The sequence below is a fragment of the Kogia breviceps genome, chromosome 13 (assembly GCF_026419965.1).
Source record: "Kogia breviceps isolate mKogBre1 chromosome 13, mKogBre1 haplotype 1, whole genome shotgun sequence".
NCBI classification, from domain to species: domain Eukaryota; kingdom Metazoa; phylum Chordata; class Mammalia; order Artiodactyla; family Physeteridae; genus Kogia; species Kogia breviceps.
Genome location: NC_081322.1, coordinates 33,719,008 through 33,746,349, shown reverse-complemented (window position 1 = coordinate 33,746,349; position 27,342 = coordinate 33,719,008). Strand labels below are relative to the sequence as shown.

General features: G+C 35.4%; 1 protein-coding gene across 2 annotated transcripts in view; it reads left to right on the top strand.

Annotated features, from left to right (window-relative positions):
- The window catches only part of ASCC3 (activating signal cointegrator 1 complex subunit 3), a 330,850-nt gene that overhangs the window by 11,822 nt on the left and 291,686 nt on the right, over window positions 1-27,342 (top strand). For both annotated transcript variants that reach the window (XM_059035971.2, XM_067011528.1), the window contains exons 2-3: window positions 15,719-15,849; window positions 18,047-18,197. In XM_059035971.2, the coding sequence (XP_058891954.1) occupies window positions 15,760-15,849; window positions 18,047-18,197 (241 nt within the window). In that variant the 5' untranslated portion in view covers window positions 15,719-15,759. The remainder of the gene's footprint in view (window positions 1-15,718; window positions 15,850-18,046; window positions 18,198-27,342) is intronic.

The following is a 27,342-nucleotide window of genomic DNA, read 5'->3' as shown; positions in this document are numbered from 1 at the left end:
TTAGTTTACTATTTAGAGATCATTATCACTGGTGGATTTGTTTATCGATTTGGTTGCTCTCTTCCTTTTATATGTATATATGAAAATTTTTATTTTCCTTTTTCTCTTTTTGTGAGTGTGTGTGCTTCTTTGTGTGATTTTTGTCTGTATAGGTTTGCTTTTATCATTTGTCCTAGGGTTCTGTCTGTCTGTTTTTTTTTAGTATAGTTTTTAGTGCTTGTTATCATTGGTGGATTTGTTTCTTGGTTTGGTTGCTCTCTTCTTTTTTAAAATTAATTACTTTATTATTTTATTTTAATAATATATTTTTGAATTTTAATAACTTTATTTTAAAACAATTTTTTCTTTCTTTCTTTTTTTTTTTTTTTTCTTTTCTCCCTCTTCTTCTGAGCTGTGTGGCCGACAGGGTCTTGGTGCTCTGGCTGGGTGTCAACCCTGAGCCTCTGAGGTGGGAGAAACGAGTTCAGGACACTAGTCCACCAGACACCTCCTGGCCCCTTGTAATATCAATCAGCGAGAACTCTCCCAGAGATCTCCCTCTCAACACTAAGACCCAGCTCCACTCAATGACCAACAAGCTCCAGTGCTGGACACCCCATTGCAAACAACTAGCAAGACAGGAACACAACCCCACCCATTAGCAGAGAGGTTGCCTAAAATCATAATACGGTCACAGACACTCCAAAACACACCACCAGACGTGGCAGTGCCCACCAGAAAGGCAAGATCCAGCCTTATCCACCAGAACACAGGCACCAGTCCCCTCCGCCAGGAAGCCTACACAACCCACTGAACCAACCTTAGCCACTGGGGGCAGACACCAAAAACAATAGGAACTACGAACCTACAGCCTGTGAAAAGGAGACCCCAAACACAGTAAGTTAACCAAATGGGAACACAGAGAAATACACAGCAGATGAAGGAGCATGGTAAAAACCCACCAGACCAAACAAATGAAGAGGAAATAGGCAGTCTTCCTGAAAAAGAATTCAGAGTAATGATAGTAAAGATGGTCCAAAATCTCGAAAGTAGAATGGAGAAAATACAAGAAACTTTAACAAGGACCAAGAAGAACTAAAGAGCAAACAAACAATGATGAACAACACAATAAATGAAATTAAAAGTTATCTAGAAGGAATCAATAGCAGAATAACTGAGGCAGAAGAACAGATAAGTGACCTGGAAGATAAAATAGTGGAAATAACTACTGCAGAGCAGAATAAAGAAAAAAGAATGAAAAAAATTGAGGACAGTCTCAAAGACCTCTGGGGCAACATTAAATACACCAACATTTGAATTATACAGATCCCAGAAGAAGAGAAAAAGAAAGGGACTGAGAAAATATTTGAAGAGATTACAGTAGAAAACTTCCCTAATATGGGAAAGGAAATAGTCAAGTCCAGGAAGCCCAGAGAGTCCCATACAGGATAAATCCAAGGAGAAACTGCCAAGAGACATATTAATCAATCAAAAATTAAATACAAAGAAAAAATATTAAGTGCAGCAAAGGAAAAACAACAAATAGCATACAAGGGAATCCCCATAAGGTTAACAACTGCTCTTTCAGCAGAAACTCTGCAAGCCAGAAGGGAGTGGCAGGACATATTTAAAGGGATGAAAGGGAAACACCTACAGCCAAGATTACCCAGCAAGGATCTCATTCAGGTTCGATGGAGAAATTAAAACCTTTAAAGACAAGCAAAAACTAAGAGAATTCAGCACCACCAAACCAGCTTTACAACAAATGCTAAAGGAACTTCTCTAGGCAGGAAACACAAGAGAAGGAAAAGACCTACAATAACAAACCCAAAACAATTAAGAAAATGGTAATAGGGACATACATATCTCTAATTACCTTAAATGTAAATGCATTAAATCCTCCAACCAAAAGACATAGACTGGCTGAATGGATAAAAAAACAAGGCCTCTACATATGCTGTCTACAAGAGACCCACTTCAGACCCAGGGACACATACAGACTGAAAGTGAGGGGATGGAAAAAGGTATTCCATGCAAATGGAAATGAAAAGAAAGCTGGAGTAGAAATTTTCGTATCAGACAAAATAGACTTTAAAATAAAGACTATTACAAGAGACAAAGAAGGACACTGCATAATGATCAAGGGATCAATCCAAGAAGATATAACAATTGTAAATATTTATGCACCCAACATAGGAACACCTCAGTACATAAGGCAAATGCTAACAGCCATAAACGGGGAAATTGACAGTAACACAATAATAGTAGGGGACTTTAACACCATACTTTCACCACTGGACAGATCATCTAAAATGAAAGTAAATGAGGAAACACAAGCTTTAAATGACATATTAGACATGATGGACTTCATTGATTTTTATAGGACATTCCATCCAACAACAACAGAATGTACTTTCTTCTCAAGTGCTCATGGGACATTTTCCAGGGTAGATCATATCTTGGGTCACAAATCAAGCCTTGGTAAATTTATGATAATTGAAATCATATCAACTATCTTTTCTGACCATAACGCTTTAAAACTAGATATCAGTTACAGGAAAAAAAACTATAAAAAATACAAACACATGGAAGCTAAAAAATACACTACTAAATAACCAAGAGATCACTGAAGAAATCAAAGAGGAAATCAAAAAATACCTAGAAACAAATGACAATAAAAACACGATGACCCAAAACCTATGGGATGCAGCAAAAGCAGTTCTACGAAAGAAGTTTATAGCAATACAACCCTAACTTAAGAAACAAGAAACATCTCAAATAAACAACCTAACATTACACCTAAAGCAATTAGAGAAAGAAGAACAAGAAAACCCCAAAATTAGCAGGAGGAAAGAAATCATAAAGATAAATCAAAATTAATGAAAAAGAAAATGAAAAACAAGATGAAAAAGAAGAAAACAGTAGCAAAGATCAGTAAAACTAAAAGCTGGTTCTTTGGGAAGATAAAAAAGATTAATTAACCATCAGCCAGACTCATCAAGAAAAAAAGGGAGAAGACTCAAATCAATAGAATTAGAAATGAAAAAGAAGTAACAACTGACCCTGCAGAAATACAAAGGATCATGAGATTACTACAAGTAACTCTATGCCAATGAATTGGCCAACTTGGAAGAAAAGGACAAATTCTTAGAAAAGCACAACCTTCCGAGACTGAACCAGGAAGAAATAGAAAATGTAAACAGACCAATCACAAGCACTGAAATTGAAACTGTCATTAAAAATCTTCCAACAGACAAAAGCCCAGGACCAAATAGCTTCACAGGCGAATTCTATCAAACATTTAGAGAAGAGCTAACACCTATCCTTCTCAAACTCTTCCAAAATATAGCAGAGGGTGGAACACTCTGAAACTCATTCTACGAGGCCACCATCACCCTGATACCAAAACCAGACAAAGATGTCATACAAAAAAGAAAACTACAGGTCAATATCACTGATGAACATAGATGCAAAAATCCTCAACAAAATACTAGATAACAGAATCCAACAACCTATTAAAAGGATCATACATGGGCTTCCCTGGTGGCGCAGTGGTTGAGAGGTTGCCTGCTGATGCAGGGGACATGGGTTTGTGCCCCAGTCCAGGAAGATCCCACATGCCGCGGAGCGGCTGGGCAAGTGAGCCATGGCCACTGAGCCTGTGCATTCGGAGCCTGTGCTCCGCAATGGGAGAGGCCACAACAGTGAGAGGCCCACGTACCAAAAAACAAAAGAAAAAAAAAGGATCATACAGCATGGTCAAGTGGGGTTTATCCCAGGAATGCAAGGATTCTTCAATATATGCAAATCAATCAATGTGATAAATCATATTAACAAATTGAAGGAGTAAAACCATATGATCATCTCAATAGATGCAGAAAAAGCTTTCAACAAAATTCAACACCCGTTTATGATAAAAACCCTCCAGAAAGTAGTCATAGAGGGAACTTACCTCAACATAATAAAGGCCATATATGACAAAGCCACAGCCAACATCCTTCTCAGTGGTGAAAAACTGACACCATATCCACTAAGATCACGAGCAAAACAAGGTTGTCCACTCTTACCACTATTATTCAACATAGTTTTGGAAGTTTTAGCCACAGCAATCAGAGATGAAAAAGAAATAAAAGAAATCCAAATCGGAAAAGAAGAAGTAAAGCTGTCACTGTTTGCAGATGACGTGATACTATACATAGAGAATCCTAAAGATGCTACCAGAAAACTACTAGAGCTAATCAATGAATTTGGTAAAGTAGCAGGATACAAAAGTAATGCACAGAAAATTCTTGCATTCCCATATACTAATGATAAAAAATCTGAAAGAGAAATTAAGGAAACACTCCCATTTACCATTGCAACAAAAAGAATAAAATACCTAGGAATAAACCTACCTAAGGAGACAAAAGACCTGTATGCAGAAAATTATAAGACACTGATGAAAGAAATTACAGATGATATAAACAGATGGAGAGATATACCATGTTCTTGGATTGGAAGAATTAACATTGTGAAAATGACTGTACTACCCAAAGCAACTGACAGATTCAATGCAATCCCTATCAAACTACCAATGGCATTTTTCACAGAAGTAGAAAAAAAAATTTCACAATTTGTATGGAGATACAAAAACCCCAAATAGCCAAAGCAATCTTGAGAAAGAAAGACGGAGCTGGAGGAATCAGGCTTCCTGACTTCAGACTATACTACAAAGGTATGGTAATCAAGACAGTATGGTACTGGCACAAAAACTGAAATATAAATCAATGGAACAGGATAGAAAGCCCAGAGGTAAACCCATGCACCTATGGTTACCTCATCTTTGATAAAGGAGTCAAGAATAAACAATGGAGAAAAGAAAGCCTCTTTCATAAGTTGTGCTGGGAAAACTGGACAGCTACATGTAAAAGAATGAAATTAGTACACTCCCTAACACCATACACAAAAATAAACTCCAAGTGGATTAAATACCTAAATGTAAGGCCAGACACTATAAAACTCTTAGAGGAAAACATAGGCAGAATACTCATAACATAAATCACAGCAAGATCCTTTTTCACCCACCTCCTAGAGAGAGGGAAATAAAAACAAAAATAAAGAAATGGGACCTAATGAAATTTAAAAGCTTTTGCACAACAAAAGAAACCTTAAACAAGAACAAAAAGAGAACCCTCAGAATGGGAGAAAATATTTGCAAATGAAGCAACTGACAAAGGATTAATCTGCAAAATATACAAGCAGCTCATGCAGCTCAATATCAAAAAAAAAAAAAAAACAATCCAAAAATGGGCAGAAGACTAAATAGGCATTTCTCTGAAGAAGATATACAGATTACCATCAAACACATGAAAGGATACTCAACATCACTAATCATTAGAGAAATGCAAATCAAAACTACAATGAGGTATCTCCTCACACAGGTCAGAATGGACATCTTCAAAAAGTCTACAAACAATAAATGCTGGAGAGAGTGTGGAGAAAAGGAAACCCTCTCTCACAGTTGGTGGGAATGTAAATTGATACAGCCACTAGGGAGAATAGTATGGAGGTTCCTTAAAAAACTACAAATAGAACTACCATACGACCCAGCAATCCCAGTACTGGGCATATACCCGGAGAAAACCATAATTTAAAAAGAGTCATGTACCACAATGTTCATTGCAGCACTATTTACAATAGCCAGGACATGGAAGCAACCTAATTGTCTATAGAGTGCTGAATGGATAAATAAGATATGGCACATATATACAATGGAATATTTCTCAGCCATAAGGAGAAACGAAATTGAGTTATTTGTAGTGAGGTGGATGATCCTAGAGTCTGTCATACAGAGTGAGGTAAGTCAGACAGAGTAAAACAGATACTGTAGGCTAATACATATATATAGAATCCAAAAATAAAAGTAGTTTTGAAGAACCTAGGGGCAGGACAGGAATAAAGAAACAGAATGGACTTGAGGACATGGGGAGGAAGGGTAAACTGGGTTGAAATGAGAGAATAACATGGACATATATACACTACCAAATGTAAAATAGATAACTAGTGGGAAACAGCCACATAGCACAGGGAGATCAGCTCAGTGTTTAGTGACCACCTAGAGGGGTGGGATAGGGAGTGTGGGAGGGAGTCGCAACAGGGAGGGGATATGGGGATATATGTATATGTATAGCTGATTCACTTTCTTATACTGCAGAAACTAACACACCATTGTAAACCTATTATACTCCAATAAAGATGTTAAAAAAAAGAGAATTTACTGTGTGTAAAACAGTAAGTAAAGATCAAAGCCATCATATCCTTTGATAAATACTTTTTTGGATATGGATTGTATAATCCTAGTTGTTTAAGTATAAAAACTTGCATCAGATTTCTGAAAGATCACCAGAGCTCATATTCGGGAATATAGTGTTGTTCCGTATAATTGTGGTACAGAGGAACAAATAAGTGTACGAAGTCATGATAATTCTTTCTCTAAACAAGTAAGGCTTGCTCCAGAGCATCACTTGAGCTTTGGTTTGGTGTATGAGGGTAGCTCCTGAGAGGTTTCAATTCAGATTAATCTTTTCAGGGCTTATTAGGGGACAGGCACAAATTCCTTGGGTCTGTCTTTAAGAGACCCATAGATTGGGATGGAATGAGAATGTTGCCTTTCTCAGCTAATCTGGCCCCAGAACTTTTTCACTGGAATGAAAATATGTACTGCCTCGTATGTTGTGGGTCTCCTCCATGTGTTCTCTACCATATTGTGTGCTGGTTTGTTCCTTGTGGGATGTTCTTTCTGTGCTGATACGTTATTCTAGCCTCTTATTTTCCAAAGAACATTTAAAAGAAAACTTTTCTTATCCTTTGTTAAAAGTAAAATTAATGTAACCATGGGGGTCTTCTGTAGACTCTGGTTTATAGTTACGAGCCTCGCCAGGTTTTCTCCCCCACCTTTGGATGGGAAACCTGGAGTTGATATAAGTAAGTAATTGGAGGGAAAAGTTAGAGAACAACAATCTCATTTATATAAATTTTATTCTTAACAAGTCATTATAGATTTTGATTTATACAAAAAGTATATATGTATATACTTAACCATCTTTCCCTTGCTTTCTCTGTTCTCCATGCTCTGAGTGTGTTTTCTAATTTGATTGGAAACTATTCAAGAGCAGTTGCTTCATGCTTAAGAATGAGTTAGGATCTAAAGTGAACTTGTTGGCTGGAAACTATAGTTAAAATTTCCCGTGAAAATTCTTTAGGACACCAGGTTGTCACAACATACTGTCTCAATATGTTGTATGCAGCCACGTTTTTCCTCCAAACTTGGAACATATCACAGTTTCTGAGGGTGCACCAGATGAAAAAGTTGGCTTGTGTTTAATGGCCATGTTGTATATTTTTTAAAAAGGGAGCTTAGTTTGATATGCATGTAGTGATTCTCAGTTTGATATGCATGTAGTGATTGAAACAGATTAAGAGAGTATCATATTCTTGTTGCTCACCCCCATTCACTCTAGAGCATGTATTGAGTACATGAAATATAATATTACTGTTTATGTCTGTCTATGCCTTGTATTTGGCCTATTGTGTTTGATTGATTCAAATAATTAAATGTACCTGTAATGTGACTCCACTACATTAACCAACTGGTGGCAATAAGGTACAATAAAAGTAAGGAAGTAAGGAATACAAGTTCAATACGATTAAGTTAAAATTTTCTTTAGGATTTACCATGAAAAAAACCACCGCCTTTTGAAATGGCATAATAGAGGATTATATATATAATGTTTTACATATATTAAGGCTGTTAAGACTGATGTTTTCTGAATTCTGATCTAAACAGTATAAACTATATCACAACTTGATTTTTTAAACTTTTAAAAAATAAATTTATTTTATTTTTGGCTGTGTTGGGTCTTCATTGCTGCATGTGGGCTTTCTCTAGTTGTGGTGAGCGGGAGCCACTCTTCATTGCAGTGCACAGGCTTCTCATCGTGGTGGCTTCTCTTGTTGCGGAGCATGGGCTGTAGGCGCATGGGCTTCAGTAGTTGTGGCTTGCGGGCTCTAGAGCTCAGGCTCAGTAGTTGTGGTGCACGGGCTTAGTTGCTCCGTGGCATGTGGGATCTTCCCGGACCAGGGCTCGAACCCATGTCGCCTGTGCTGGCAGCCAGATTCCCAACCACTGCGCCACTAGTGAAGCCCATGGCTCGATATTTTAAACTGGTGAATTAAAATATAAATATTTTAGCTTACTTTTTTTAACGATATGGTTTGTGGGCATATAATTCTATTTTAAGTATTGAGATTTTAAATTCTAATTTTTACTCCATTCATAGGCTACTCCGTCTTTTCAGTGTTTTTATTCCTTACCTACATTATATCCCTTTTACTTTTTTTTTTCCTTCCTAATAATTACCTGGTATCCATGATCACCAACAAGTAATTGCTTGGCTTTATACTTATTAGGAAATATGGTTTGTCTCTTCTGGAGTTTTTGTTAATTTTTTATAATTAAAAATACTCTAATTATATTTTCCTAAAGTTGCTATCAATCTGTTAGACCCTTTTTAGAGTAGAGAAACACAAGTTTGGAATATGAAGAATAATTCTTACAATTTTTTATGTGATACTTCAAAATAATGTGTACTAGAATTCTAGCTTACTCATTATTGGTTAATATCATTTCACAAAGGGAAATGCATTACTGTTCAAATTTTTATTTTCCCTATTTGAATGTTAAGAAAGGCAGTTAACTTCTTCGAGACAGTTCCTTTTTATCTGTACATATATATAATCAACACTGTAAAGATTCATTCAGATAACCATAGTGGGGGGTACTTCAGGCCAAAAGGAAAAAATTGACTTTTAGAGTTTGAGTCTTTTAGCAATTATGTTTGTTCTGAGGGATTTTTTATGTGTACATTTGTCATTTAGTAGGCCATACTAAATGTGGAATAAAAATTACTGTGGTAACAATTGCTTTGCAGGCCAGTTTATCTTGATGAGCATTCACTGTGTCTTATATATCAGAAATTTTAACCATAAACATTATGATGTTGTATCTTTAAGACCTCCTAGGGGAATGTTTTTTCCTTTCCCTTGGATCTCAAATCCAGCACTTAATCATTTGCATCATTTAGGCTCCACTCTCCTCCTACTGTCCCTGTGTTATAAAGTCTTAACCCTCTATAATACCAACCTTCATTCCTTTGCCAGATTGTTGCCATTCTAAATTTATGGTTTCCGGTATGAGATGAGCATTCATTTGCCACTTGAAAAATCCTTTTATGGTTTATTAATCAATTTCCTCTCATTTTTGGTGGTAAGGTCAAACTTTTGCCTCTTTCTTTAAAAATTCCATCTCATCTTCTTTTGAATAGTCTTGGCAGATCTCAAAGAAAATAGGAGTCATTCTGGTGGAACTCTCTTTTACCATATCTTTTCTCCCGCATTCACCTTCTGCTTCCCATATTACAAACATATCTGCACTTTGACTCATCCATCCCTCCATTCTCATCCTTCCATCCAAGTCTTATCTCTAGAACCATGATTCTCTCTCCTGCATTCTCAGGGACCCTACTCCCCTAAGTCATAGTCTTTCTTCTGGTTATTCAACCTCTCTCTTTCTCTATTGGCTCTCCTCTGATTATAGAATTGTGCTCAACTCTCTCCTGTATTTCTAAAAACTCAACCGCATGCATTTTGCTATTTCTTGCCTCTTCTCCTTTTCTTTTCAACCAAGTTCCTTGAAAGAGTAGCTAGTACGTATTTTATTTCCCCATTTCCTCCCTTTCTGTTTATCTTTTCTTTAAATAAATTTATTTATTTATTTTTGGCTGCATTGGGTCTTTGTTGCTGCGTACAGGCTTTCTCTAGTTGTGGTGAGCAGGGGCTACTCTTCTTGTGGTGCATGGGCTTCTCATTGCAGTGGCTTCTCTTGTTGTGGAGCATGGGCTCTAGGTGCATGGGCTTCAGTAGTTGTGGCTCGCGGGCGCTAGAGTGCAGGCTCAGTAGTTGTGGTGCATGGGCTTAGTTGCTCTGCAGCATGGGGGATCTTCCCAGACCAGGGCTTGAACCCATGTCCCCTGCATTGGCAGGCGGATTCTTAACCACTGTACCACCAGGGAAGCCCTCCATTTATCTTTCACCCACTGAAATTTTCTTTCTCTGACCATTTATTTTGAAACTATGTATACTAAAGTCATCTAAGACTTGAGAGTGGCTAAGTACATTGTACTCTGTAGCATAACGTTTGAAACTTTCTTTTTTCATGTGATACCACTTTCTTCATATGACAGCTCTTTGCTGATCTCTTAGGACTCTGTCCTTGGCCCTGTACTGTCTACTCTCAAGAGGTTTTTTGGGGTACATGGATAGGTTTCATGGCACTCATGCAGCCTCTGAAATGAATTACAAAATGTTTATATGTGTATATGTCTATTTTCTTAGGGAGAGGGTCCACAGGTTTATATATATAAATAATTTGACTTAAAGGAATATGTTCATCCATGCTTTTAACTACGTTGAAGTGATAACACTAAAATCTGTGCTTCCAGCCCAGACCTGTGATGGGAAACCCCAAACTGTATATCCCACTTGATGGCCCATCATCAAAACTTTCCAAAGCAGAATTAATCATCTTTCGTCTTCCAGTATGCCCTCTGTACCCATACACTCTGCTGTTCTGCTTCTCCCGAACCAGAAATATGGGTGTCCTGCCCTTTCCCCTTGATCTTCACATCCTGTCCCGTGAATTTATTCTATCTCCCCAATATAAGTATCTCTCAGATCCATCCTTTTCTGCCTTTCCCTGCCTCAGTTGTGTCCTCTGTCTCTCACCTGGTTTCTTGAAAAAACTTTCCAACTGGTTTGCTTGTCTTCAATTTGACCCCACCTTTCATCTGTTCACTACACTTATATTTGAGTCATTTTTGTACAATATGTTAAACTTTTTTATCAGGATAAAAAATGCTTAAATTGAGACATGTTGTTGGATCTCTGCTTACATCTTTAGTCTTATTTCATGAGTCTCCAAATGCACTATTATATAGGGATTTTTTAAGCAATAATCTGTTATTTTAGTTTTCTTCTTTATATCTCTACCTTGGAATAACCTTTTCTTCCCCACCAGGCCAGTTCATTCAAGTCCTTTAAATCTCAATTTCCTTCCTTCTTATCTACCTTCCTTCTCACCCTCTTAGGTGTTTTCTCCCTTGTCTTCTTGCAGTTATATCTGCACATTGCAACTATATTTCTTTTCAGCCATACTGTAAACTTGTTATTTAGGGCAGCTGCAGTCATACCAAAATTTTTTTTCTTTTAATCTCTAGATCTTTGCAGTGTATCTAATATATTGTGGGTGATCTATAGATATTTGCTGATTAAATGAATAACCAAAGATTTAAAATTGGCTTTCTCATTTTGACCTTTATACATTTCAGGTACGCTTAAATGTTGATGATCTTTTTACTGGTACAGAATACAATGAGTTTTGAAGAATAGAGTTCTGTAAGCTTTATTTATACTCAGTGCCTAGCACAGTCCCTACTAGGTAGGAGATACTCAAGTATTTGTGAATAAATGATTTATAGGTGACTATGAGGAAATGAGCTGTTACATTTTACAGTGTTGGTCATTTAACTGGAGGAAGAAAATAAGATAAAATCGAATTAGAAAACCAAGTAATGTGCTTTACTTCATTTTTTTGACAAGTATAATTCATACTGATTATTTTGATGAGCCCTCAGGAAGCTTTAGAGTTTCCTGTTAGTGCAATGTATAACAGTGTGACCTCGTTACCAGGCCGTATTGTTAGATCTCTTCTTAGAGTTTCAGTGTGAGCAGTATCTTGTTTTGTTAGGGTTTGTTAGGTTTGTGAATTAGAGTAAAAAGTCAATGAAATTTTACTGCCTGCTTTTTAAAGAGAGGGACAGGACATTCGGATTATTGTGAGATATGTCAAAATGATGAAAGTAGTGGTCCCAAATAGTTGTTAATTCATAAAACCTTGCCTGAGGCAGAATAGTCCATATATCCCATGTCTCTTTTTCTGATTCTACATTTTGAAAGCACTAACCTTGTGTGGTTAAAAAGTAGGTTCCAAGGCAGAATACTGTTCAGTTTAGTGTCAAGACCTTTCTTTAAAGACTTCTGACTTAATGTAAGTCATCATGAATAGCATTCTTGTCTTTGAATAGAATTCTCTCAATCTAGGTAGAGAATTTAAACTCCATGCCCTAAGGCATACATTGTATGCTTTACTTCTCAATGGATGATATTAACTATGTTCCATCTGTAGAACTGAGAAAAAAGTCATTCAGTTCACTTTCATTATGACCTTGTTGAGAAAGACTGCTGGGAAGCAGGTTGTGCAACCTAACTCAAGCCACCGAATTCTTAATATAGACGGAAACTCCTTGGTTACCATTGATTTGAGACAAAATGGTGACTTCAGAATAAAAGATACTATCTCTAAAACTGGTTCTCAAAGTATGGTCCTTGACCTGCTGCATCACTGGAGAATTTGTTGGAAATATAAAATTTTTGTGCCTCATCTCAGTGCCATCTGATCTGCTGAATCAGAAACTTGGAGGTGAAGAATAGGGTGGTGGGTCTTAGCAATTTGAGAAGCCCTCCGGTGACTTTGATGCACACTAAAGTTTGAGAATCTCTTTGCTGTCCACTGACTCCTGCTTTCATTTCTTCTTCCAAATGCTCCAGAAAGTATGTTATCTAGTGTTAGAAAAATCCAGATGTGGTTCTCTGAATCATCTCGTTTCCAGAAATGCTCTCCTAAATTCATTCCCAATGGATACTTGAAATTTGAAGTCAGCTAGCTAGGGAGTTTATTTGCAAATTGGATCATTTTACTTTTCTGATTAAAGTTCTTCATTGTGGTGTGGATAATCCATCTGTTTTTGCCCCAGTCATTCTCATACTATTTCCTTACAGATTTGTAATGCAATCATCTGTGTTTTTTAATCTTTTGTGTTTCTGATTTCTAATCTAATTGTATTTTGCTCAGAAAATATGAGCTGTATCAGGGGTCAGCAGACTAATGTGGTCACCCTGAGCCCAAGAATGGTGTTTTTTTTGTTTGTTTTGTTTTTTTAAAGAAAAAAAAAAAAAGCAAAGATTATACAGCAGAGACTGCATGTGGCCTGCCAAACCTAAGTATTTACTCTCTTTCTGCAGTTTGTTGACCCCTGATCTATATGATACTTATTTTTTGAAATTTGTTGAGATTTACTTTATGGCCTCGTATACTTAGACCATTTAAAATTGTTACAAGTGTACTTGAAAAGAATATATATTTTCATATAAGTTAGGTTAAATTTATTAACTGCTCAAGTTCCCTGTTTTTTGTTGAATTTTTGTTGATTTTACCTATCAATAGTTGATCAATTATTGAACTTTCACTTTGATGTTGGACTTGTTACTTTTTTTGGAGGTCTATTTGTTTTAATTATTTTGAGGCTATTCCATCAGGGCATGCAAATTCAAAAGTTTTATACCTTCTTAGTGAGCTGTATCTTTTATTATTATGTAGAGAAGTGTTTTGGTTTTTTTTCCCCCATCCCTAATAATACCTTTCATTTTTAGAGTCTATTTTGTCTGATCTGATACTATTGATATAGCCACCAGCTGTTTTTGGTTATTATTTAACCAAATATTATTATTATTTAGTTGGCTATTATTTACCAGCTACTTTTGGTTATTATTTACAGGAGGATCTTATTCTATCTCTTAACTTTCAACCTTTCTCTGTCCTATTTTAGGTATAGCTCTAGTGTTTACTTGATTGCTATTTAGTAATTCAGTCTGTCAATCTTTTGGGTGTTAAGATTAATTCATTTACATTTATTGTGAGTATCGATATATTTGGACTTGTTTCTCTTTGATCTACTTAATGTATACTTTGTCTAGTTGTAACAGCATACTGGGTTATTTCTTCAGATCTCTCTTTCAGGTTACCACTTTTCACTGTATTTAATTGATTGTTTAACTCATATATTGATTGTTTTTAATTTAACAAGTATGTATTTTTATTTTTAAAAGTTATATTTTCAAATTTGCCTAGTCATTTTATTATTCTTCATTATTTTTAAATTCTCTCTTATTTTGTTAAACATTTCATACAGTTATTTTATATCTAATTACACTAATATAGGAGCCAGAGATTTTTCCAAGTATTAAGCTTTGTAATAACTTCAAAGGGTATATGCAATCAAGAAGAGCAGAAACAGGGAGTGGTCTGAGACATCCTATATGTCCACCTAGTTGTTCTTTCTTTCAGTCTCACAATGGACACATGCTCTTTGGCCCAAACAATTAGTGAGATCTCTTAATTGAGTTTTGTTGGTCTTTTCACACTGTGAGAAGTGTTTGGGTTATAAAACATCTCTATTTTAGACTCTAGAGTAGGTTTTTTATAAGCTCTGCACTATTGACATTTAGGGCTAGATAATTCTTTGTTGTGAGGAGGCTGTCCTGTGCCTTATAGTATGTTAGCAGCATCACTGGCCTCTACCCACCAGAAAACAGTAGTACCCTCCCAACCCCCCAGATGTGATGTCCCAAAGTGTCACCAGATATTGCCAAATGTCCCAACGGGGGCAAAATCATCCCTATTTGAGAACTGTCCTAGGGACTTACATAGCTTATGTGACATTCTCCAGGGAGCCATGCCTTATAAACATTGTAGTTTTGTTGTAATAAGCTATCTTAAACCAGGATAACCCTCTAAGAGTATTCCATAGATAAAGACTCCCCTCATAGTAAATATAATTAGTCTATTTGCCAAAAGATTAGTTGTTTAGTTGTTAGCATATAAACAAGGAGATTAGATCAGATTACCTGACTTCTTTCTTTCCCGGGGAATTCTCCCCTTCCTCAGCTGCTCTAATTCTTTTCTCGTTCCTCAGTCTCCCTGTTACCATGGTCTCCTTTTCTCCATTTTTCTTCCTTTTATTATTAACCAAATAGTTACTGAGTGCCAAAAATATTTTAGTACTGTTGTGTTTGTTAGGGGAGATCAGTGAAATGAAGTTCTTTTTTGTCATGAAGCTTACTCTTTGTGGGGTAAGATAATATATAAATAAGTAAATAAGAGAATGTCAAATATTAATTAGTGCCTATAAAAATAATTGAAATTTTGTACTATGATAGTACAAAATTGTACTTGGGTAGCTACCCTAAGATTGAGTGGTCAAGAAAGGCCGCATCTCAGGAGGCATCTTTTAAGTCAAGACTTGTGTCAAGGAGTCAGCTGTATGAGGATCAGAAGAGCATTCCAAGTAATGCAAATGCAAGTAGGTGGAAACATGCTTGATTCTTTAAGAAGAGAAAAAGCCAGTGAGACTGAAAGTAAGAGATAATGTGAAATGAAATCAGTGAGTGTAAATTGAAATTGGAGAAAAGATGGGCAGGTGCTTTTATATCTCTCAATATTATTGGCTGTAGTAATACAGTATTTGATGCCTGTACTTAGGAATCAGTAGAATTCATTTGAAGGAATGTTATGGTAGTACCCACAAACAAGTGGGGTTTTTTTCGTCTGTTTCTTTTTCACCTACAAGCCAATGCATTATTAAATAAACTACTTGGGTAGAAAATGTGTCAGGAGAATTTTTCAACATTGGTGGCAATTGCTTTTTAACTAATTCGTGTCTTTTTTTCCTATACAGGCTAATTTGTTGAATTTGATTACCTCTCCCACCTCCTCTCTACAGATAAATATCATCTTGTTTTGTTTCAGTTTCAGGTTTCTCCTTGTATGGATCACTGATTGAATAATAGATGGCTTTACCTCGTCTCACAGGAGCCTTGCGCTCCTTTTCAAATGTCACCAAGCAAGATAATTATAATGAAGAAGTGACTGACTTACAGGTAAACTTTTTAGATGAAAACCATTATAAACATAAGATACAGGCAAATATTTGGCATTGTTTTTCTCAATTCTGTGTGCTTTTTTTGGTTTGTTTTTGGCTGCGTTGGGTCTTTGTTGTGGCACGCGGGCTTCTCTCGTTGTGGGCGCAGGCTCAGTAGTTTGGTGCGTGGGCTCTCTAGTTGTATTGTGCAGGCTTAGTTGCCCCACAGCATGTGGGATCTTAGTTCCCTGACCAGGGATCTAACCCGTGTCCCCTGCATTGGAAGGCTGATTCTTAACCACTGGACCACCAGGGAAGTCCTTGTGTGTATTTTTAAAAATGGAAAGTTTTATCTTTTTTGGTATTATACCAAGAAGGGGAATGGGCATATTGATGTTTGCTATGGGAATACTTATCTTAAGCACTTATAAGTGTATTGTCAAAGAGAACAAACAGAACTATGATATTGAATCCTTTGTTAACTTTTCTGTTCCTAAGATACCTGCCTCAATTAATTTTGTAATTTAATCCAGTAAGTTACCTCTAGATCATCTGAGTAAGTTTTCAGATCTCTGGTCAAATTCTTATCAAATGTGAATATTAATCTCTTAAACTCTGTAGCTGGTCTCATAATTCACTTCTGTCTTGTCCTTATAATTGGTTGTGGATGTAATAGGCCTAAAGGTCCATGAACTGTGCATATGAAGGAATGGTCCATTTAATATAGTATATGAAGGAACTGGCCCTATGCTGTTTTTTAAAAAACAGCAGTCACTTTTCTGACTCCTTATTTGACTCTTGTAGAATATTAACATTGTTTCCTAGTAGGTTACAATTTTATTGCTTAAAGCCCTTATGCAGTTTTACAATTAATAGCTTCACTGAAAGATTCACTGATTCACTTCACTGATACTAGGGAAGAAAAGATTTGTAACAGTCTTTAGATAGATTTTTCCTCTAATGATGATACAGAATTTTGCTAAACACAAAACAGTTAACCTTCTTTATGATGGGAGCTATTTTGCATTTTCACAGCAATTAAAATAAGGATATATTCTATACAGTTAATTAATATTGCTATCTTAAACTTGAATTATTTCCTCTCATCACCTAACCAAGGCCCTTTACAAGTTATTTTATATAAGAGATGCAACAGATTTTAAAATTTGAAAGTTATAAGGACTACATGCTCATCCCATGTCATTTAATTTATTCTTATAGGCTTTTAAACACTTTTTCCCCCTCTGAGGAAAGAAAGTGGCAGATATAATGAGCCTCATTTTAATGTAATTTTTTATCTTGGGAAATATCCAACATATACAAAAGAGAGAGAAAAGTAACGTGAAATTTTGTGTACCTATGACCCATTATAACAACTTAATTCAACTTAGGGCCAGTCTTATTTTATCTCTACATTTGCCTGTTTTCCTCCCCCTAAACCCAGATTACCTCCATTTCAGTTTAGAAAACTGAGGCAGGGAAGTAATAGTGAATTATGAAAGTAATAGGAATGTTGTCAATAGAACCAAGAGGAAAATTACAGTTTTCTGTCAGACCCGCTACTTTTCATTTGGTCACAAGACATCATGAAGTTTAATCCATGGATCAAGTCCAATGATATGAAGTAAAATTTTTATTGCTTTCTGTGTCAGTTCTTGAGAATGGAAAGACTTATAGTCTCAAGGAAAGTGTGTGTATAGATAAGAATCTCCTGGATGCCTAACTTGTTCTAGGATCAGACTTAGGAAAGCAATACTGATTTGAATATATTGAACCTGTCATAGGAGTCTTATTTTCTTTAAATGGCTTTCATCAAAAAGCATCACATAAAGTTCTTATATACAGTATGGTTTAAGCTATGTTAAAAACGAGCAGGAAAATGGAAAAGAGGTATGTGGGGTGTTACTGATTGTTATCTGGATGTTGGACATTTTGGTTTTTACTTTGCTGTATGAAAATTATTTCATAATGAGTATTCATTGTGATTAAACTGTAAAAAAAAGAAGCTTTTTAAAAACATTTTTAAACAAATGAGATTCTTTTAAATCACATTTAAGTAAAGCTCTGGGAGCTGTAAATTTGGATGTGAGTAGATACAATTTTGAATTCTTGTGGGTAGTGCCAAGTTGTATAATGTAATGCAAAATATATGCAATAAATGATAGATTTGAGAAAACCTTTAACAGTATGTTTCTGTGTTATTCTGTCTGTTTCAGTTGAAGCGGTCTAAACTTCATGAACAAATTGTAGGTTTGGACCTGACATGGATGAAGATTGTAAAATTTTTGAATGAAAAGCTGGAGAAGAGTGAAATGCAAAGTGTAAATGAAGACTTAAAAGATATATTGCAGGCTGCAAAACAAATAGGTATAGTTTTGTTACTTTTTTTAAACCACTAAAGTTCAAAAATAGATTCCTGGGCTTCCCTGGTGGCTCAGTGGTTGAGAGTCCGCCTGCTGATGCAGGGGACACAGGTTCGTGCCCCGGTCTGGGAGGATCCCACATGCCGTGGCGCAGCTGGGCCTGTGAGCCATGGCCGCTGAGCCTGTGCGTCCAGAGCCTGTGCTCCGCAACGGGAGAGGCCACAACAGTGAGAGGCCCGCGTACAGCAAAAAAAAAATAATAATAAGATTCCTTTTAAACTATATACTATAGAGTGAAAGGTTAAAATTTCCAGGGAAGTATTCATAATTATGAGACAGTCTTATCTATCAAGGAGCTTAGGATTCAGGGAGGCAGAAGTAAACTAGTAATTATAATACAGTCAACTTGAGGGATTTATAGGAATTTAGAGTTTTAAACCACTCTTTATTGAAATAAGGATTAGGGTAAATTAAAAATTTTATGTAGTTGGAAGGAACCTTAAGATGCCCACCTAACACACAGTGAGGGCCAGTACTGAAGCTGAACTTTTCTTCAATTCCTGTTGTACACTAATATTTACATCATTTGATTACATTTGAAGGAAACTGTAGTTAGAGATTGTAACACTCTGCACTTAACACAGGTTACTTTCCCAAGATTGAAGACAGAGTAAAACAAATCATGTGACTCTTTGGTAAAACATCTGAGTTTGTTTATGGAAATTCATTGTCCCGTTCCAGACTCCAATAATTAAAAAGCATGGTTAACACTACGGTAGTTCTAACTTCAGATTCAGGTTTCTACCTATAAAAAGTTCAGACTGATAACTTTGGCTCTGTATGATCTGGCCTTCACCTTTCTCTCTGACCTTGAGTCATCCTTGCTTTCACTAACTGCTTCAGACACATGGCCTTTTCTTACTTCTGCAAACTCACCAGGTTGGTGCCGATTTGGGGATCGTTGTACATGCTGTTTCCTGTGCTGAGAATGTTCTTCTGTCCTAATCTTAGAGTGTGTAGATCCTTTCTTGTTATTCTGAGCTCACCTAAAAATTATTTCCTTAATGAGGCCTTCGCTGATCATCTAATCTCAAGTGGTTACCTAGTCATTTTTATCTTGTAACCCTTGGTAACATTTTCTCCATAACATTTATTATCTGATATTTTGCTTGTTTGTTTATTGCCTGTGTTTTGCTACTAGGATGTAAGTTTCATGAGAGTAGGATCTTATTTTTCTTATTCAACACACTCCATCCCCAGTGCTTAGAGTAGTGCTTGGCATATTTTAGGGTCTTAATAAAATTTCACTTGATAAATAAATGAAAAAGTTTTCTCAGGTGATTTCTTAGTAGAAGGAAAATTTAGATCCTAACTTCACCATATGTTGGTTGGCAGTTTTCTTCCCTTCACCAACTTTGGAAGGTGTTTCTATTATATCTTGTATAGTTGAAGACTTTTAATTTATGATCATCAAATCTTTGAATTTATTATTCAAATATTTTGACTTTGATGTATTATTTAATTATCATTTGTTTGTAGTATAGTATAATATTGAATTTAATGCCCCCATAATTTAAGTTGTGAAAGTACAAAATGAATGTCATGTATGTTTTTGCAGTTAGATGATCTTTTGAAGTTCAAGGGCTTTGGTAAGAATTGAGATTACTTACTAAGCCTAGGGAAAATAGAGCACACTGATGTGATTTGTGACAGCATTTGACATAGACTCAGACTTTATGTTTTAAGAATATTGAGGCAGTTAGGTTCATTAGAAAATAGTAGCAAAAATGCAAAGTTTCCAATCTACCTAGATTACCTTGAGTAGGATCTTAACCCTCCTGGGCTTCACTGTCTTCATTTCTAAGATGTTAGAATTATTTGCTGAGGGGGTGGTCTGACTTAAGCAGTTTTCAAAAACTGTAATATCCTTCCTTTAATTTTATTATGAAAATACCTCAATACTTAGCAAAAACAGTATAAAATATTGAGCTTATTCAGTACCATGACTAAATATTTCTTTATTAAATGATATGGAAATTAAGGTTATTAAAAAATAAGTTATTCTTTAGACTACTTTCCCCAAATAAGTTTCGACTGAAAAGTCGAAACTTATTGTTTTAAATAGCCGATCATTAAACATAATTCTAGGAGTTTTGCCTGTTAGCAAAGCATCTGATTCATACTCAGGAACTGATCTATTGACTGATGTGTTTAAGGAATTGATTATTTTAAGATGTAATGTCTCAAAAGAATATTTTCACGACAGATAAAATCTTAGGGTTGTATTTAGGAAAATGCTCTGTTACATCTACTTTTTAATGGTGTGTTTAAGTTGAAAAACTATTAGTGAAACTAGTAGTTGACTAGTAGTCATCCACTATGTCTGAATGAAAATACTGCTGATACTGGAAATGTAATTAAAACTAGCAGCATTGAAATGATTAGTCTTATGGAAAAAATGTATTTGTGTTTTCTCTTATATCATTCTTTTAGCACAGGTAGTTTTGATGTAATTGTGTTAAAAACGTTGAGCAAGAGAATAAAGTAAAAAGAACAATCACTTATATTTCAGTTGAGCATAGTAGTATGAGGTACATGTGTATTGACCAGTCAGAGTAATAGGTATTTTAAGCTGGAGGGGACATCAGGGAACATTTTATCCAATCCCTTCATGTTGTATGTGAAGAAACAGGGTCCTTGAGGTTAAGTGAACCCTGTAGTTGATTTGTGGCACAGGTAGGCTAGACCAAAATTCTGAAATGGAAACATGATGGAAATCCTAAATTCTTTCCTTTCCTTGTAGTTAGAGATCGTGTTCTGTCAAAGTCTGCTTTTCAGCTATTCTCAAATTGACTCCCTCTACATATTTGCCCTAGTTTAGGCTTTTACCATAGCATGTCTGAACTACTGCAGTAGCCTATTGCCTCACCCTTCCTTTCTTATTCAACTTCTTCACAGTCACTAGACTTATCTTTTTTTTTTTAGACTGATTGTTATAAGAAGCAAAGCTTATTTTTATTCCCAGCTTGCTCTTTAGACAAAATTCCTTAGAATGGGAAAGGAAAAGTTCTTTATGAATTGAAATAATTTACCTTTTCATCTCCTTGCCATTCTGTCACATGCAACCTTTGTTCCTAACATATATAATTTTTACTATCTTACTTTCCTAAGCAGTCTCTCTGTCATTATGTGTTAGCATAACTTTCCCCATTTTGATCATCTGGTAAAATGCTTCTCATCTCTGAAGAAATGGCTTAGGCTTCATCCATGTCCTTTGTTATTCCTTTCCAGTGTTCCATTAGAATGGCATCTATTCTATATTTTTTAGAGTACTTTCTCATTATTTGATATTTACCTCTGTCCTCTCCCTCATGGACTGTGAATGCCTTGATGATACAGGGATTCTAGGACTCACAGTGTCTTTGTACTCCAATGCCTAATGTGGTGCAAGGGATACACAGATGTTCAATAAGCAAATGAAGTATTGAGAATCCAACTAAAAGTCAACCATGGTCTCTACTACCTCTGATGCTGACAATGTCTTACAAGTGGTAGCTTTTAAAAAATATTTGTAATTTTAAAGTACTTATTTTCCTCTCAGATTTATATTTGATATATTCTTATACCTTTTTTACAATTTCATTCTCCCCACAAAGAGTATTTTAATAATAAAACTTAGCTTGAGGGAGAAAATACTATAAATTATTTAAAAATAGTATTCTTGGCACTTAATCTTAGTTTATTAATTACTCATTGTAGATGTAGCTATCTCCTCCATGGATTTTGAAGGATAAGCATAGTCGTATTAACCTATATTCTGCTCGTAATGAAACTTTGTCAATATATTTTATGTGCTCTAAGTAAAAACATTTTTGAAAATAAAGAGGTCAAGATTGAGAATGACAGTCAGTAAAATGCATTATGTATTAGGCATGTATTTCTGTTATTTAGAGTTTTAAATGATCATTTCAGGAGGCTAAGATTTTCACAGAGTACATAGAAAGTAGGATGGGGGTCAAGAATGGTGGAAAGATCAGTAGAAAGACCCAGCAGTTCCCTCATCAGCTTTGTAAGTGAATCTCTCTCCTAAGGCCAAACAGAATGATCTAATAATTTTACCCTGAATCCTGAATACAGATCAGGACTCAGCCAGAACTGAACTAGTTTGTTTTTTTTTTTTTCAGAGTTCAAGTTACTTTGCCATACACAGACACGTTTGTTTTGCCTTCTTTAATTTATAACCCCTGCTTTATTTGGATTTTGATGTTTTTATGCATTTTACTTTTAATAACTTTATCTTTGAGAAAAGCATGAACCAAAAGGTAGGACAGGAGTAACTTACAAAGTGTGATTTAGGGAATTTAGGAATTCATTATGTTTTTTGAGTTGTCAAGGAAATAAGATTTTACTATAAAAAAGTGAGGAATCAAAACTGAGAGTGGAAAGCAGTTTATAAAGTAATGACTGGAAAAAGGAAGTATAAGAAGGTATTAGCAGGATCTGGCAAGTCTGTCTATGGAAGCAAGGGTAGGCATTTAGAATAATAAAGGCCTGTTGTGTATGGGATATGGCAGGAGGTTTTGCAGAAGTATTTGTGAAAAATAGCTATCTTGAAAATTGTGGATTCCAAAAAAGTTGAGTTCTACTTCTCATAGATTGGTAGACAAGGTAATTTGGAACAACTCTCTGCTGAGAATAACTAGAAAAGCTATAAAACATAAAATTTGTTTGACTGCATCAGCATACTACCAAAGCAGTGAAGAATTATGGGGCCAAGATCTAGAAGCAGGAATAAACCCCCAAAGCATGACCCTGGTTTGGGCCATTTTTTCCTAAAGCTGACTGTCCATTCTGGAAGAGGAGGCCAGATGGAGAAGAAGAAGATGAGACAATGAGCAAAGCTTTTGACAGATTCAAAGGACCAAGATGACAAAAATGACTAAAATGGACAAAAGAGGAAATAGAAAATCTGAATATATGACTACTAAAGAAATTGAATCTGTAATTTAAAACCTTCAGACAAAGAAATCTATGTGCCTTTTTCGCTTTACTGGGCAAGGTCATTTAATGTCATTTAAAAAGGAGTGTATTGTTGATTAAAGGAGGTTACAGGCATATAATAATCAAATGTAATATACTATCCTTGATTTAATCCTGAACCAGAAAAAAAGTATAAAGATATATTTGGGGCTATTGTAGAAATTTGAATATGTGTTGGGTATCATTAGGTAATATTAGGTAAGATCTTAGGTGAGATAGGTGGTGTGGCTATGTAAGATATCCTAAATCTCAGTGTCATGAAGACTGCAATATACTGTGAAATGGATCAGTTAAAGAAATCCACGTGAGAGAGAGGGCGCAAGTGCATGTGAGTGCACAAAATGTTAATTATTAAATTATTAAATTGGAAAAATAGTGTGATTCATGTAAAGCAATAAAGGTTTAAAAGTCATATGATTATTTAGATGAAGAAAAAGCATTTTATGAATATCTAAAATCCAATTGCGATTAAAAAAATACTTAACTAACTAGGAATGGAAAAGGAACTTCCTTAATTTGCTAAAGGGTATCTATAAAAAACCCTAGATCTAACCTTATATTTAATGTTACAATGTTGAAAAATATTCTCTTTTGGGATGGCGAATTAGAGAAGAATGCCTATCATCACTTCTGTTTCTCACTGTACTAAAGATCCTTGCTAATGTAGTAATGCAAGAAAAGGAAAGAAAGAGTATAAAGATTGAAAAAAACTGCCATTAGTCATTTGACTGTATTGTTAGAAAATGAATTTAGCAAGGTCAGTATAAAAATCAATTTTAGTTCTACTTACGAGCAGCAAATTTTCAAAAATGCCATTTTCAAAAGTATTAAAAATCATCAGATACCTAGAAGTAAATTTAACAAAAGATGAGTGGGGTTTCCTCTTGGAAAACTAAAATATTATTGAGAGAAATTAAAGATGCCCTAAATAAATGGAGGGATATACAAAGGATTGAAACACTCACTACTATAAAGATATCATTTTTACCCAAATAGATCTACAGATTCGATGTGATCCCAGTCAAAATCTCAGCAAGTTTGTGTTTGTGGGTATGTGTTTGAATGTAGAAATTGACAAGATAATCTGAAAGTTATATGGAAATTCAAAGGTGAAGAACAGCCAAGTCAACCTTGAGAAACAAAGAGAGAGAGCTTACTCTCTGGATGTTGACTTATTATAAAGATCAGTAATTTAGACAGTGAAGTATTGATCCAAGGATAGACGAATAAACCAGATGGAAGAGAGTCCAAAAACTGGCCCACAGATATTAAGGATACTTGAAGTCCTTTTGGGGGAATAAACTTCAGTTATTTAACCTTTCTGTATCTGTGTTTCTCTGTAAAATGAGGAGAATGCTTGTAAGGTTCATGTGACAACTTTAGATAATATACTTGTTAGAAAAAAAGTACATTAACAGTCAGCGGACACAAATATGTAAGAGGGAAAAAATGAGAGTATGGGATAGTCATGTTTAAGTTGAATTATTTTTGTACTTTTTTATATGTAATGCTGTCCTAGGAAAGTTGCTGGTGCAAGTATTTTACATATTTGTAAAATAAATCGTCATAACTATCAGTTAGCTAATCTCTATTCAAATATAAAATGTTTATAGCCACTTGCCTGCCTTGCTGGTATTTTTAACAGATGGAATGAGTTTAAGTTAATAATATGATGGAGGGTTATAATATATTGGTATTTACAGTTACAGATCAAGTGTTGGGTAAAATGGACATTTAAAGTTTGGCCATAACATGAAAAAATAAATTTGTAAAATACTTTCTCCTACACATTGAAGAATTAATTGGTCAAGGAACTCATTTGTTGACAACTTCTAAATTGAATATTTAGCAATTAAGGATGTAAACCGTTGATGGATATTTTTATTCATTTTTCAATTAAAATTTCCTACTCATCCTTTTTAAAGAATTCCTCAACTATAAAGGTAGGCAACTAAAAGGTTATAATTTACAAACTTTTAATTCTTAATATTTTGCAATCAAAAGAAAAATATATAAGTAAATTGTGTGTTGAGGATGATTTGATTGTCATCACTCAACTCTAATTTTACAAATTTGTTTTATGTTATGGTAATCAGTTACTAATTATATCTTTACACTTTTACATTTCACATACATCTCATTTGCTCTCAATATAACTGTAAAGCAGGCAGGGCAATAATAATTTATTATGAATAAAAAGTTCTAGTGACCTTTTAAGCATATCTCTTTAAATGTATTGCAGTTGAAGTGCTAGGTGCATAGAGCCAGTGTTCTGGACTACAGCACCAGTGTTTTATGTATAGAAAATTAGATGTTCAAGTGGTAGATAACTAGACTAGCTTCCTTAAAGGTTTGGAGATCTTAAGTTTCATTCAAACTTTAGTCAATTGATTATTTAGTGTATATTTTATTCTTTACTGTGACTTTATTTTGAGGACAAATCTAATTTCCTAAAATCCCTATTCCTCTCAGAAAGATTAGCACAGTCAGTGGTGTAATTGACTGAAGAGTTTCAGCCTAATAATCATTTAAAAGATTACTTGTTACTAAATTGTACTTAAAATGTAAAAGGAAATGGGGGGAAAAAGCGGTTATTTGTGAACAAGATCATGGTTAATCTAACAAGTTCTAGTTTTGGATATAGTGTGTGAGAAAGCAAGAACACGGCTACTTATTCTAAATTTCTACTCTGGAAGTGTACCACGCACATTTTCCCAGCGCCCCCCCTCCCCTTTCAATGTGGTCAGTAATTTGTGTGCTGGTTCAGCCGGCTCGTGGAGAAGCAGAGCAGCAGAGAAGCGTTTAGGTTCCTGTAGATTTTCCTTTTGATTCCATTTTGTTGAGAGGAGAGTGCGGCCTGCCAGACCTTACCCCTCACATATTTCAGTTACCAAACGACCGCTTGATGAGGGAGCTGTACTAGCAAATTGGGGGGGCGCCTTTGTCGCTGGCCTCCTTGGGCCTACAGTTCTCTGTTCCAGCCTGGGCTGCCTGCCGCTCCCCTATGGTGATATGTCATCATGTGGGGACAGCGCGCTGCAATCGTGTCTCGGCTCTGGCTTGAAGACGCGTGTGCGATCGCCATTATGCGGCGCCATCGAAGTCGTCACTTTGCCGTTAGTTTCAAAATGTGATCGTCTCTTTCTTTGTTGGAGAGCCATCAGGGGCAACAAATGCTGTTTGCTAATGCTTCTGAAAAACTAGAACTCCCAGACTCTCAAGTAGTGCGCTGCGGAGATTCAGTTTTGAGAAACCCCTTTGTGGTGTGGACACGTGTCCGTTCTTAGCAGCCCAACGCAGAGATGGGATGGAGTAGGTTGTGCAGAAGAATTAGTAGTTAGGCAAGGATATTCACATGTATGAACCACCCTTACCAAACTAGGCTTAAGAGTTTAAAGTATTTGTTATTTTTGAAATTTTGTAGATTACAAAAGGGCTCAAATTAAAAATTTGAAACCTTGAGAAAATTGGTTTTGATCTTTGTAGATGTTTTATGAATCTGCAGTTATTTTTTTCTTCAGAAATGAACTCATAACTTACTTTTTTTTTCTCACTTAATGTATTGTGGAGGTTATTTTACGGCAAGATATATGGATCCATTGCATTACGTTTAATGAATGTAATGTATGGCTGTAACATAATTTAACCAGTGACCTAATGATAGGTATTTAATTCTACTTTTGGTAATAAATTGACTATTCTCAAATTTATTTATTTCCTACGGTGGTGATTATTTATTTGTTTATTAAATGAGAATTAGAGATAAATCTACTTTCTAGAAGTGTAGTGTAGTAGAAAGAACTTTTTTTAGGAGTTAGAAGATTTCTTTGAATCTTGTTTAATAACTAAATAGCTGTTTGATCTCTCCCAGATTTAATTCTGAGGCTCTATTTTAGCATCTAAAAGATGGAGATAATTTTGTTAGGAAGAATTGAGATAATTTAATGTAAAAGTTCTTAGTAAGTTGTTTAAGGAAAATCCCAAGATGTAAAATGATACTATCTTTACCAAAGAGTAACATTTACAATGTTAGATAAAGAATGAATTTGTAAATGTGAATTCTAGTTTTGATCAGACTTCTAGTTTTGATCAGACTACCAAACAGGTTT